At 39.0% G+C, this 13,083-nt stretch overlaps 1 protein-coding gene across 1 annotated transcript; it reads left to right on the top strand.

Annotated features, from left to right (window-relative positions):
* The first annotated feature begins 2,849 nt into the window (after positions 1–2,849).
* LOC139324561 (vomeronasal type-2 receptor 26-like) lies at positions 2,850–11,399 on the top strand. Its single transcript, XM_070954272.1, has 4 exons — positions 2,850–3,677; positions 5,490–5,717; positions 9,520–9,646; positions 10,498–11,399. Exons 1-4 carry the CDS (start codon positions 2,850–2,852, stop codon positions 11,397–11,399), a joined length of 2,085 nt encoding a protein of 694 aa, XP_070810373.1.
* The last annotated feature ends 1,684 nt before the right edge of the window (positions 11,400–13,083 follow it).

Genomic DNA, 13,083 nt, shown 5'->3' with positions numbered 1-13,083 from the left:
ATATAGTCAATACTTTTGGAACCATTTACTTTTAAAACAGCATGCAGTTTTCATTGCAGGGTATTGTTTCAGAGTTACCAACACATTCTGGCCTTAGTTTTTGCTATAAAAGAAATCAATGAAAATCCCCAGATTTTACCCAATGTCACCATGGGATTCAACATCTATAATAGCTACTTCAGTCCAAGCTGGACCTACCTTGCCTCAATGGAGCTTCTCTTTGCTCAGAATAGATTCAGCCCTAATTTTAAGTGTGACATTCAAAACAATCCAACTGCAGTCATTGGAGCACCTGATATCTGTCTCCACATGGCAACCATACTGGACATCTATAAAGTTTCACAGGTAAAGTGTGTTGATGACACAATATGAACCAAGCAAGCCATTTACTGTTCTTGTGGTTGTTTGGATGCAGTTTGTGGATGAGGGTTGAGAAAGGGTATAATTAAAACATGCAACTAACATTATGCTGGGAGAGAAAATTCTTGAATTCACTTATACACAAAGTTTTCAATTTGTGAAACCGACCTGCAGTTTGCTTTCATTTACAGGTATGGGCATTGTCTGGTCTTTGTTTTAAGCTTCATCCATGTAATAGCTTCATTTCAAAAATCTGTTTCTGGATCACAAACAATCCATCATTTTAGTCTCAACTCAATTTGTGAAGACTCACTCATTACTTCAAGCACTTGCCTGAAGTAATAACTTTCCTCTAAAGCTAAGAGACACACATTTTTTTAAAGGAAAAGGCTTTAATTCAGGTTTTGATTTTTTTTTATTGATTAAATAATCAGCGTGCACATTTGGCAAGGAGAAGAAACTTTGTGAAACCACACAGCAGGTTGTTATGTACAGAATAGAATAGAATTCTTTATTGGCCAAGTGTGATTGGACACACAAGGAATTTGTCTTGTTGCATAGGCTCTCAGTGTACATAAAAGAAAAGATACATTTGTCAATAATCATAAGGTAAAACACTTAATGATAGTCATAGGGAACAAATAAGCAATCAAATCCTATTAGAAAATAGTCAATATAAATCTTAAGGATACCAGCAATAAGATTACAGTCATACTGTCATAAGTGGGAGGAGATGGGTGATAAGAACGATGAGAAGATTAATAGTAATGCAGACTTAGTAACTAGTTTGACAGTATTGAGGGAATTATTTGTTTAGCAGAGTGATGACATTCAGGAAAAACCTGTTCTTGTGTCTAGTTGTTCTGGGGTGCAGTGCTCTATAGTGTTGTTTTGAGGGTAGGAGTTGAAACAGTTTATGTCCAGGATATGAAGGGTCTGTAAATATTTTCACAGCCCTCTTTTTGATTCGTGTAATATACAGGTCCTCAATGGAAGGCAGATTGGTAGCAATTGTTTTTTCTGCAGTTCTAATTATCCTCTGAAGTCTGTGTCTGTCTTGTTGGATTGCAGAACCAAACCAGACAGTTATAGAGGTGCAGATGACAGACTCAATAATTCCTTTGTAGAACTGTATCAGCAGTTCCTTGGGCAGTTTGAGTTTTCTGAGTTGGCGCAGAAAGAACATTCTTTGTTGTGCTTTTTTGATGACCTTTTTTATGTTAAGTGGCAATATTCCTATATATTAAGAGTTATCCTTTTGCATACAATTACCAAAAGTTTTGGTCATTCAAAATTTTGGAACCATGCACCAAAAGTAATGTTCAGTGGAATATCAACCGAAAAACATCATCACAAATCTCATGATTAACGTTTAGGTGGCATAGGGTGTCCAATCTTGATCTAGGTTCTATTGTATAGAATCTTAAGCCTTTGAACTCCCACCACATTCTTAAACTTCTTATGTTCTTTGGAGAAAAGTTTTAATGAGAGCTTCTTAACAATGCAAAAGCATTGTTGCACTTGTAATACCAGGACTGTGCATTGAAACATCCATTAAAAACATATAGCAGTTCAAGTCAATTTCCTCCTAAGGGCAGATGTTTTCTACAGCAATACATTCATAATGCTCTCGTGTCCACATAGAAAAAATGGAAATAGCCCAATTTGTTCAAAATCATCATAGGCATGCATGAGTATATTCATGATACATCCCATTTGCTATTTGAAAGATAAAATTATAATTTAGAAAGGATAACACCATTTAAAAAGCCAGTTTGATGTAGCAATTAAGACACTGGGCTTGAAACTGGGAGATGAAAATTTTAGTCCCACCTTAAACATAAAGCCAATTGAGTGATCTCGAACCAGTTACTCTTGCCCTGCTCTAGGAAGTAGGAAATAGCAAACCACTTGTGATATCTTGCTAAGAAAACTGAAGGAATTTGTCCAGGCAGTCACCAGTATGAACACTATTCCAAAGGTGGGGGAAGGGAGCAATTACCATTGTTCAGGAAGAAAATAGAATAGAATAGAATAGAATAGAATAGAATAGAATAGAATAGAATAGAATAGAATAGAACAGAACAGAACAGAACAGAACAGAATAGAATTCTTTATTGGCCAAGTGTGATTGGACACACAAGGAATTTGTCTTTGGTGCATATGCTCTCAGTGTACATAAAAAGACAAGATACATTTGTCAAGAATCATAAGGTACAACACTTAGTGATAGTCATATAAGCAATGAGGAAACAATCAATATCAATATAAATCATAAGGATACAATCAACAAATTGACAGTCATGCAGTCATAAGTGGGAGGGGATGGGTGATAGGAACAATGATAGTAATGCAGACTTAGTGAATAGTTTGACAATGTTGAGGGAATTATTTGTTTAGCAGAGTGATGACATTCAGGAAATCAGTCTTACGCATCCCTCATTCTTCCCTATCATTTTTCTTAGCTGACCTATGGCTCTGCTCCAGTCATGGATAAAGAGACTCAAGCAGTTTTCTTCCAACAAATGTTTCCAAATGAATCCCACCAACATAAGGGCCTCCTCCAGCTATTGCTCTACTTTAGATGGATCTGGGTCGGAGTTCTTGTGAATGATGACCAAGGGGAGAAATTTGTACAGGAGGTACTCCCCGCGTTTTCTCAGAAGGGCATCTGCTTTGATTTCATAGGAGAGTTCCCCAGTGTAGCTTTTTACAGTGACTTTACAAATGTGATGGATGAAACATACAGAACCTACTCTACCATTGCAAAAAGCACAGCCAAGGTGATTGTCTTATACGGCACGATGCAATCCATGACTTTTTTGAAAATATCAGTGCAGTATGCAGAAGTGGAGGATATATCGGTCAATACAAAGGTCTGGATCATGAATGCTGAAATGGATTTCACATCCGTATCTGTTCAAAGGGATTGGGATGTCAATTTCCTCCAAAATGCTTTATCCTTTGCAGTTCACTCAAAAGAGGTGCCAGGCTTCCAGGAATTTCTACTACTCAGAAATCCAACAGCAGCAGAAGAAGATGGGTTTCTAAGGAATTTCTGGGAGCATGCATTCCAGTGCTTGTTTCCCAGCTCTGAACTAAATAAAAAATATGGCACAATCTGTACAAGGAAGGAGAAAATGGCAACCCTTCCAACCTCTGTGTTTGAATTTAGCACAACTGGCCACAGTTATAATATATACAATGCAGTCTATGCTGTAGCACATGCTTTGGAGTCAATGCATTCATCAAAACTCAAACACAACCATCTTGTGGGCAGAAGAGGACCAAAACTTCAGAACCAACAATTCTGGCAGGTAATGGGCAGAGGAGAAATATGCAGGAGAACTGCAAGTTCAGATAGGCCACATAGAAGGCTCACTCCAAAGGAAATTGGGACATCTAAAGTCCATGTCTACCACCAAGTCCATTCTTACACCATCTTAGGACCACAGAGGACATAGGAAGCAATTGTGTTATTAACACCACAGTCTCCTTATGTTGATTAGACCATTGGTTTGGTCTAAGTTCAAGGCAAACAACAGAAGGGATCCTTTGCATTTATAACATATTCAGTGCCCTCCAAACAAGGAATATCTTGTTGCTATGGCTCAGACACTGAAGGAGACAATGAACCCATAATAATAGAAGCACATAGTTACATAAAAACCTTGGAAATTAATTCTGCCTTTGAATCAGCTCCAGTGTTAGAGCTGTTCATGGTCCTGTTGGAGATAGCGTCTTAGAGTCTTTCATATCCTCATATCCAATTTTATTTATTTATTTATTTATTTATTTATTTATTTATTTATTTGTCAAACATGTACAAGATAACAAGTATAGGTATGAACATAAACATGAACAAAGGAAGTAAATACAGATAAATGGGGACAGTAAGACAGGGACGGTAGGCAGACTGGTGCGCTTATGCACGCCCCCTTTACGGACCTCATAAGAATGGGGTGAGGTCCATGGCAGACAGTTTGAGATTGAAGCTCTAAGGGTTTGAGGCTTAACAACAGAGTTGGGTAGGGCATTCGAGGCATTGACCACTCTGTTGCTGTAGTCTTATTTTCTGCAATTGAGTTTGAAGTGGTTTACCTTGAGATTGTATTGATTGCTTGCCCGTGTATTATTGTGGTTGAAGCTGAAGAAGTCATTTGCAGGCAAGATATTGTAGCAGACAATTATGTGTACTATGCTTAGATCGGACTGCAGGCAGTGCAGTTCCAGATTATCCAAGCCCAAAATTTCAAGCCTGGAGGCATAGGGAATTCTATTGTGAGTGGAGGAGTAGAGTACTCTTCTCGAGAAATACCTCTGAACCCACTCAATTGTGTTAATGTCCGATATACAAAGTGGGTTCCAGGTGGATGAGCTGTATTCAAGAATTGGTCTGGCAAAGGTTTTGTATGCCCTAATTAGCAATACAATGTTACTGGAGAAGAAGCTTTGCAAAATTAGGTTAACAACTCTTAATGCCTTTTTGGCAATGCTGTTACAGTGAGCACTGGGGCTTAGATCATTTGTTTATTTATTTTTTGCTTTTATTATTTTACAAATAACTCAAGGCAGTGAACATATCCAACACACTTTTCTCTCTCCCCCCCCCCAGAACAATAACCCTGTGAGGTGAGTTGGGCTGAGAGAAATTGAATTGTCTCAAGGTCTCCCAGTTGGTTTTTATGGCTAAGATGGGACTTGAATTCACAGTTTCTTGTTTTCTAGCCCAGTACCTTAAATACTAGACCAAACTGGCTCTCCATATTCCATATTCTCCCTATTCCATACTCTCGATATTCCTCACCATTTCTCAGAAAAATAACAACACAAGTCCCATGAATACTTCCTGCTGGAAACATATACTGAAATATTAGGTTGAAACTAATTAAGGGAGGAAAAACATTTTTAACATAGTTAACATACACTTTTAATGTATACTACTAACATCTTTCAAAGCCTTCCATTACAGAACAATGCAATCCAATATACAGTATATGTACGTTTTCATCTGTTCCTCTGTTTAAGAAACTCAGGCTAAGACCGAACAAAATGGACTCTGACCAGAAATAGAACGATGAATAGTTCCTAAATATTTTATCTTCCCTCCCTTCTTCTTTCAAATTTAGCTTCATTCTTTCCTAAGAACAGTTTCATTCAATAACAGTGTTGGAGAGAAGATTTCATTTGACAAAAATGGGGAGCTCATTGGTGGATTTGATATTAACAACTGGATCACATTCCCAAACCGATCATTTTTTAGGATCCAGGTTGGAAGGATAGATCCCATGGCTTCCCCAGACAAATTCTTCAACATTTCCGAAGATTCTATCACGTGGCCCAAAAGTTTTAACCAGGTGAGGTCTAACTAGTTGCATTTTCTTTCTTTTAAACAACATTAAAAACATCCTGGATTCAAACATATTTCTCAGCTCCTTCTCTGGGAAAAGCCAGTGTTAAAGTTACTCCTTTTTGAAGGCTGATTTCCTAGGAACAGAAAAAGATTCCTACACATTCTATGTTTGTCGTTAGATACAAAACATAAAGCTGCTGCTTCTTCTTTTTTTTGCTTTGAGTGTTTTCTTAGTTATAGACTCTGAAACTTTGGTCAGGAAAATTAGACTGCTGTTCGATCCTAGGTAGAGGCAGATGTAGGATCTCCTGGTTGGGCAGAGGGTTGGACTCAGTGGTGGGATTCAGCCAGTTCGCACCACTTCGGGAGAACCGGTTATTAACTTTCTGAGCAATTTGGCAAAGTGGTTGTTGGAATAAATCATTAGGGCAGAGAACTGGTTGTTAAATTACTTGAATCCCACCACTGGTTGGACTAGATGACCTGCAAGGTCCCTTCCAACTCTGTTAATCTGTTTACTGAAATGGGATTTTGGGAGGCCAAAAAGTGGCTGTATTTGGTTTATAAGATGCACCAATATTTCCACCCTCTTTTGGGGTGGGAGTGAGTGCGTCTTATACTCAGTGGTGAAATCCAAATTTTTTTACTACTGGTTCTGTTGGTGTGGCTTGGTGGGTGTGGCAGGGGAAGGATACTGCATAATCTCCATTCCCATCCCACTCCAGGGGAAGGATATTGCTAAATCTCCATTCCCACCCCACTCTGGGGCCAGCCAGAGGTGGTATTTGCCTGTTCTCCAAACTACTCAAAATTTCTGCTACAGGTTCTCTGAATTGCTCAAAATTTCCGCTACCAGTTCTCCAGAACCTGTCAGAACCTGCTGGATTTCACCCCTGCTTATTCTCCAAAAAGTATGGTAATTGTTCTTTAAATTGCCAATTCACAGATAGGATTTTACAATAGTTTGTTTTCTCTGAATTCATTCTCAGGCTGCCATCCTAAATACGATTAAAAGGCAAGAAGCCCAGTAGATGTAGGATTTTTGTTTTTTAGAAAGAAACTGGAAGCAAAATATGTATGAAGATCTGAAGAGGTTCTTTCTTTCAATGAAATGTCACATGAAACTTATTTTCAGATGTTCAATGTCCCCTCACTTGTAAGAACAAAGCAAATTGACTATGTGCTTCACTTTTTTCTGTTTGGGTATCCTCTCAGTCTTTTTCTTTTCATATATCAGGAGAGGCCAAAATAATCTGTCTTCTGGCTCATGTGCTTCCAGTCTAAGAAATGGAGGTGACTACTCTGGAGCTCTCTTGTGGTGTGCTGATAGCCTTTAGCTGGCTACTTTGCCACATTCTGCAATATTACCTGCACTATGAAGTAAAGCAGAGTTGAATTCCAGCAGGTTCTGACATGTTCTGTAGAGGAAATTTTGAGTAGCTCAGAGAACCGGTAGAGGAAATTTTGAACTGGCAAATACCACCTCTGGCTGGTCCCAGAATGAGGTGGGAATGGAGATTTTGCAATATCCTTCCCCCAGGAGTGGGGAGGGAATGGGGATTTTTCAGTATCCTTCCCCTGGAGTGGAGTGGGAATGGAGATTTTGTAGTATCGTTCCCCTGGAGTGGGGTGGAAGTGGAGATTTTGCAGTATCCTTCCCCTGCCATGACCACCAAGCCACACCTACCAAGCCACACTATGCCCACCAAGCATGCCCTTTACCAAAATCTTTGGTTAGATCTGGAAAGGAGTTCTCCTTAGCATACTCTACAAGTGTGAGACATAGGAAGATGAGAAACATCTTTCTATTAAGTGGCTAAGTTTCTGATCAGTAGGAGATGTCATTTGCTTTCTACAGGGCATTGGCCAATACCTATGGTGATCTGGTAATCTTAGTCTTTCGGGCTAGGCCCTATGGCATGAGTGCCAGAAGTGGCACACAGAGCCATCTTTCCAGGCACACCAGCCATTACCTGTTGCTCTTCTGGGTTCCGGGTGCACATGTGCACACCGGGAAGCTGACCTTCCAGTTTCCAGTGCACTCAGGCGTGCCAGCCAGCTGGTCTTTGTGTGCACATGTGCACCAGAAACTGGAAACTCTGCTTCCCGGCACGCACATGCACACCAGGGAACTGCTCTTCCGGTTTCCAGTGCTCCCCGCCACCACACGTGCTCCCGTTTCTGCAGTCGGTGCCAAAAAGATTTGCCAACACTGGGCTAGGCAACTGCATAGCATGAATCAATCAATCAATCCCAAAGGGCACCAAAGATAGAAACTCTTCAATGTCAATATTGAGGAAGAAGTCTGAGAGAAGCCTTCTTTTTCATCAGTCACCCATAATGACTTGATGCCCTCCAAGTGGCTTCATTCATCAGCTGAACTTTTTACTTCAGACTTTTAATATCTGTCACCTCCATTCCACAAAAGGCTTTGCTCTAGCAAATCTACACTGCTTCTCACAGGACTACAATAAAATTGCAAATTAAGCTTTTTCCCACCGCCAAATAAATTACAAATGAAAAGGTTTGCACATGTAACGACGGAAAAATGAATGCTAATATATGCACAACATTGTAGCTGTGGGTTTATGTACATAGTAGAGGGGTCAAAATGTGCAAAACAATGGTCATGAAATCATGATGAAAGCACTGCCTTTTTGTACAGACATGGCACATTGGCACATGTACAGGAGGCATGGGGCACCAGATAGCAATTTGACAGAGAAGCAGATTTTTTAACAGATTAACAGAGTTGGAAGGGACCTTGTAGGTCATCTAGTCTAGCCCCTCCCCCCACTCAGCAGGAGACCCTACACCATTTCTGACAAATGGCAGTCCAATCTTCTTGAAAGTCTCAAGCGATGAAGCTCCCGCAACTTCCGAAGGCAACTTCTGTTCCATTGGTTGATTGTTCTCACTGTCAGAAAGTTCCTCCTTATTTCTAGGTTGAATCTCTCCTTGTTCAGTTTCCATCCATTATTCCTTGTCTGGTCTTCAGGTGCTTTGGAAAATAGCTTGACCTCCTCCTCTCTGTGGCAGTCCCTCAAATATTGGAACACTGCTATGATATCTCCCCTGGTCCTTCTCTTCACTAGACTAGCCACGCCCAGTTCCTGTAACCATTCTTCATATGTTTTAGTCTCCAGTCCCCTAAGCATCCTGGGTGCTCTCCTCTGCACTTTTTCTAGAGTCTCAACATCTTTTTCATAGTGTGGTGACCAAAACTGGGTGCAGTACTCTAGGTGTGGTCTTACTAGGGCTTTATAGAGTAGTATTAGTACCTCACTTGATCTTGATTGTTAATGCAATTTAGGATTGTATTGGCTTTTTTGGCTGCCACTGCACACTGCTGGCTCATATTTAGTTGGTTGTCTACTAAGACTCCAAGATCCCTCTCACAGGCTGGTTTCACCCAGTTTATATGTGTACTTTTGGTTTTTCTTACCTACATGTAGGACTTTACTTTTCTCTACATTGAATTTCATTTTGTTAGATAGATGCTAAGATTGTTCTCCCTAGTAGAAGACCTTAGCTGCAAAAATCATCTGCATTGATCTGATATAGAGATTGAAGGATGAAGAACACTTTGGCTTCTGGAACCAGTTAAAGAAACATTAGAGTACACATTTGAAGAAGGGTGGATATTCCATTGCATCATTGCAGATCAAGTATTCTTTTCTAATAAAGTTGTTATAATAGTTCAATGGAAGTTATGACTCCATGCCTAAGCTTTAAATTCTCCAGCAAGATAGAAATTAGTCAAAAGCTTTTTAAAAATCTTAACAATGTTCTCAATTTTTGGATAGGCACATCCCCTTTCTTTGTGTAACGATCCTTGCCAAACAGGGCATAGCAAGACTAAGAAGGAATCAAGACCATTTTGTTGCTATGATTGCCATCCATGTCCAGAAGGGAAAATTTCAAACAAAGAAGGTAAACATTTTTTTAGAAGTAATGGAATAAGCTACCTTATTAATAGGGCTTTTTATTTGGATTATTTATTTATTTTGATGACTACCAATGTCATACAAGTGACTCTGGATAGTGTACAAAGATTAAAACATAAAGTCCCCTATGTATGGAAATTCCCTTGCATTTAAAGCTATTCACAGTGAAAAGGATTGTGTAAATACATTACATACATATTTGTAACCAAGAGCAATATACAGATAATACATAGTATGTGATATCCGAGGTAGAATGAAATGCATAGCAGGTAAAGGCTTTGGGTATGGGCCAACATTTCTGGCTCTCATATTTTCTCTAATTCTCAGTAATCCTCAGTGAATATGATTTCATATTAAAATGGTTAAGTTGTCAGGGTATGTAGTTTTAATAGCTGTAAGCTGATGAAAGGTTGTAAGCGGAAGCAACTGAAAGCTGATGCAATGGGAATGAGGCAGCAGCGTTATTGCCACTTTAAGAAGCTGGATAAGAAGCTGCCTATATAAGGGAAGCCATTAGAGGGTGTTCCCCTTCTCCTCATATTCTCTCTTGTTGTGTATCTTATTGCTCTCCTTGTGTCAGTATCTGTATGATAAGGTATTTAACACATATAAGTCTGTATATATTTAGCTGTAGACAAAACCACTAATAATTATCTAAAGACTCTGTGTGCTGTGTTTTGCTCCTGGGTTTATCTCATAATACTAGTCACGCTGCCTAAACTCTGACATAAGTAGTTAATGTCACTGTTGATAATTAGCTTCTCTCTCAGAGTTATGCAACTCAAAGACTTGATGAATGAAAATCAATGCACAGAATTGTTGTTTTATTTTTTTCAGATATGGAAGACTGTTCTCATTGTCCAGAAGGTCATTATTCAAACCATGATAAAAATGCATGCATTCCAAAACGCATCACTTTCTTATCCTATGAAGAACCCTTGGGGATCAGTTTAGCTATTTGTGCTCTTTCTTTTTCTTTTATCACAGCTCTGGTGCTTGGGATCTTCATTAAAAACAAATACACCCCTATTGTCAAAGCCAACAACCGGAATCTCACCTACACTCTTCTAGTTTCTCTCCTCCTCTCTTTTCTTTGTGTTTTATTATTTGTCGGGAAACCTGATAAGGTTGTGTGTCTCCTTCGACAACCAGCTTTTGGAATCATCTTCTCCATGGCAGTTTCTTGTGTCTTGGCCAAAACCTTTGTTGTGGTCCTAGCTTTCATGGCCACCAAGCCTGGATCTAGAATGAGGAAATGGGTGGGGAAAGGAATGGACAGTTTCATTGTTCTCTTTTGTTGCCTTATTCAAACCACTATATGCATCATATGGCTGGGAATTTTTCCACCATATCCAGATTTTGATATGCACTCAATGTCTCAAGAGGTCATCATGGAGTGCAATGAAGGCTCAGTTACTATGTTCTACAGTGTTTTGGGTTTTCTGGGTTTTCTGGCTGTGATCAGCTTTTCTGCTGCTTTTCTAGCTAGGAGGTTACCTGACAGTTTCAATGAAGCCAAATTTATCACCTTCAGCATGTTGGTCTTCTGCAGTGTTTGGCTGTGTTTTATTCCAACCTATCTAAGCACAAGGGGAAAATATACATTGGCTGTGGAGATCTTCTCCATGATTTCTTCCAGTGCTGGATTACTGGTGTGCATCTTTTCCCCAAAGTGTTTTATCATTGTGATGAGACCTGAGCTGAACAATAAACATCAGTTAATGAAAAAAAAGTTTTAAAAATCAACTCCCTGTATGTCAACCTCATAAGAACTTTATAATCAGTTCTTTCACAAAATTCTGTTTTTAGACTGAACTGAAGAAATGGGAAGCCTTCTCACATATGGTTCCCATTTGATTGTTTGATCCATCTCTTTTATATATTTACTCCTACAATTTCCTGCCTCCCTCCCTCCCATTTGACATGTGTCAAAAATTCTTACCTACAAATGGATTACAGATTTTGTTAATTCAGTCAGTCAGTTGACTTTGATGCTTTGGAATTTTAACAATTGTATTTTAAAATAAAATATTTTAATTTTTAATTGGTAATTCTTGATCTTTTAAATGGCCACGTTAATCCACATTGTTTACCACAATGGAAAGGCAAATCTTTATTAAATCAATTGTTTTAGTAGTTAAGGTGCTGGGCTAAAACTCAGAAAACTCAAGTTCAAATCCATCCATAGACAAGAAGCTGAGTGACCAGTCACACTTCTTAAGCCAACGTACTTCACATGGTTGTTGTGAAGAAAAATTGTAAGCGGGAATGCAGTCAAGAATCTATTGAAGTCCTAGAGGCTAACTAGGCAAGAAAAACAAAATGCATAGATACAGTATATGCAGTACCTTGCTCAATAGCAGTAACAATGAGAGGGATCTTGGAGTCCTAGTGGACAACCATTTAAATATGAACCAACATTGTGCAGCAGCTGCCAAAAAAGCCAAAACAATTCTAGGCTGCATAAACAGAGGGAATGAATCAAGATCATGTGAAGTGTTAATACCGCTTTATAATGCCTTGGTCAGACCACACTTGGAATACTGCATTCAGTTTTGGTTGCCACGATGTAAAAAGGATGTTGAGACTCTAGAAAGAGTGCAGAGAAGAACAACAAAGATGATTACAGGACTGGAGGCTAAAACATACGATGAATGGTTGCAGGAACTGGTTATGTCTAGTTTAATGAAAGAAGGACTAGGGGAGACATGATAGCAGTGTTCCAATATCTCAGGGGCTGTCACAAAGAAAAGGGAGTCAAGCTATTCTCCAAAGCACCTGAGGTTAGGACAAGAAGCAATGGGTGGAAACTAATCAAGGAGAGAAGCAACTTAGAACTAAGGAGAGATTTACTGACAGTTAGAACAATCAGTGGAACAACTTGCCTCCAGATGTTGTGAATGCTGCAACACTGGAAATTTTTAAGAAGATGTTGGATAACCATTTGTCTGAAGGGGTGTAGGGTTTCCTGCCTAGGCAGGGGGTTGGACTAGAAGACCTTCAAGGTCCCTTCTGACTTTATTATTCTATTCTATTCTATTCTATTCTATTCTACTCTATTCTATTCTATTCTATTCTATTCTATTCTATTCTATTCTATTCTATTCTATTCTATACAAATAACAAGTCCATTCTTTTTTTTTTTTTATTGCAAAAGTTTTACAATTACATTTTCACCCCTTTTTTCATCCCCCCACCTCCCTCCCCAAACTTCCCATCCTCCCTAACCCTCCCCCCCCAGACTTCCCTATTACATACTCATAACTAATAACACTAATATATAAACCTGAACCCATCCCTCCCCCTATATAATTTTTCCTCTTTGTCTCTTTACATTAAAATATTTCTAATACATTATTTTCAAATAAAAGCTATTTGATACTTTCTAGTTTGGTATTTGTTCTGAACATATTCTATCCACCT

Source organism: Pituophis catenifer, unplaced genomic scaffold, assembly GCF_029215685.1.
Source record: "Pituophis catenifer annectens isolate HBS135680 unplaced genomic scaffold, rPitCat1.0.hap2 SCAF_15, whole genome shotgun sequence".
Lineage (NCBI taxonomy): Eukaryota > Metazoa > Chordata > Lepidosauria > Squamata > Colubridae > Pituophis > Pituophis catenifer.
The sequence above is the reverse complement of the archived record's forward strand: the minus strand, read 5'-3'. Positions and strand labels throughout refer to the sequence as shown.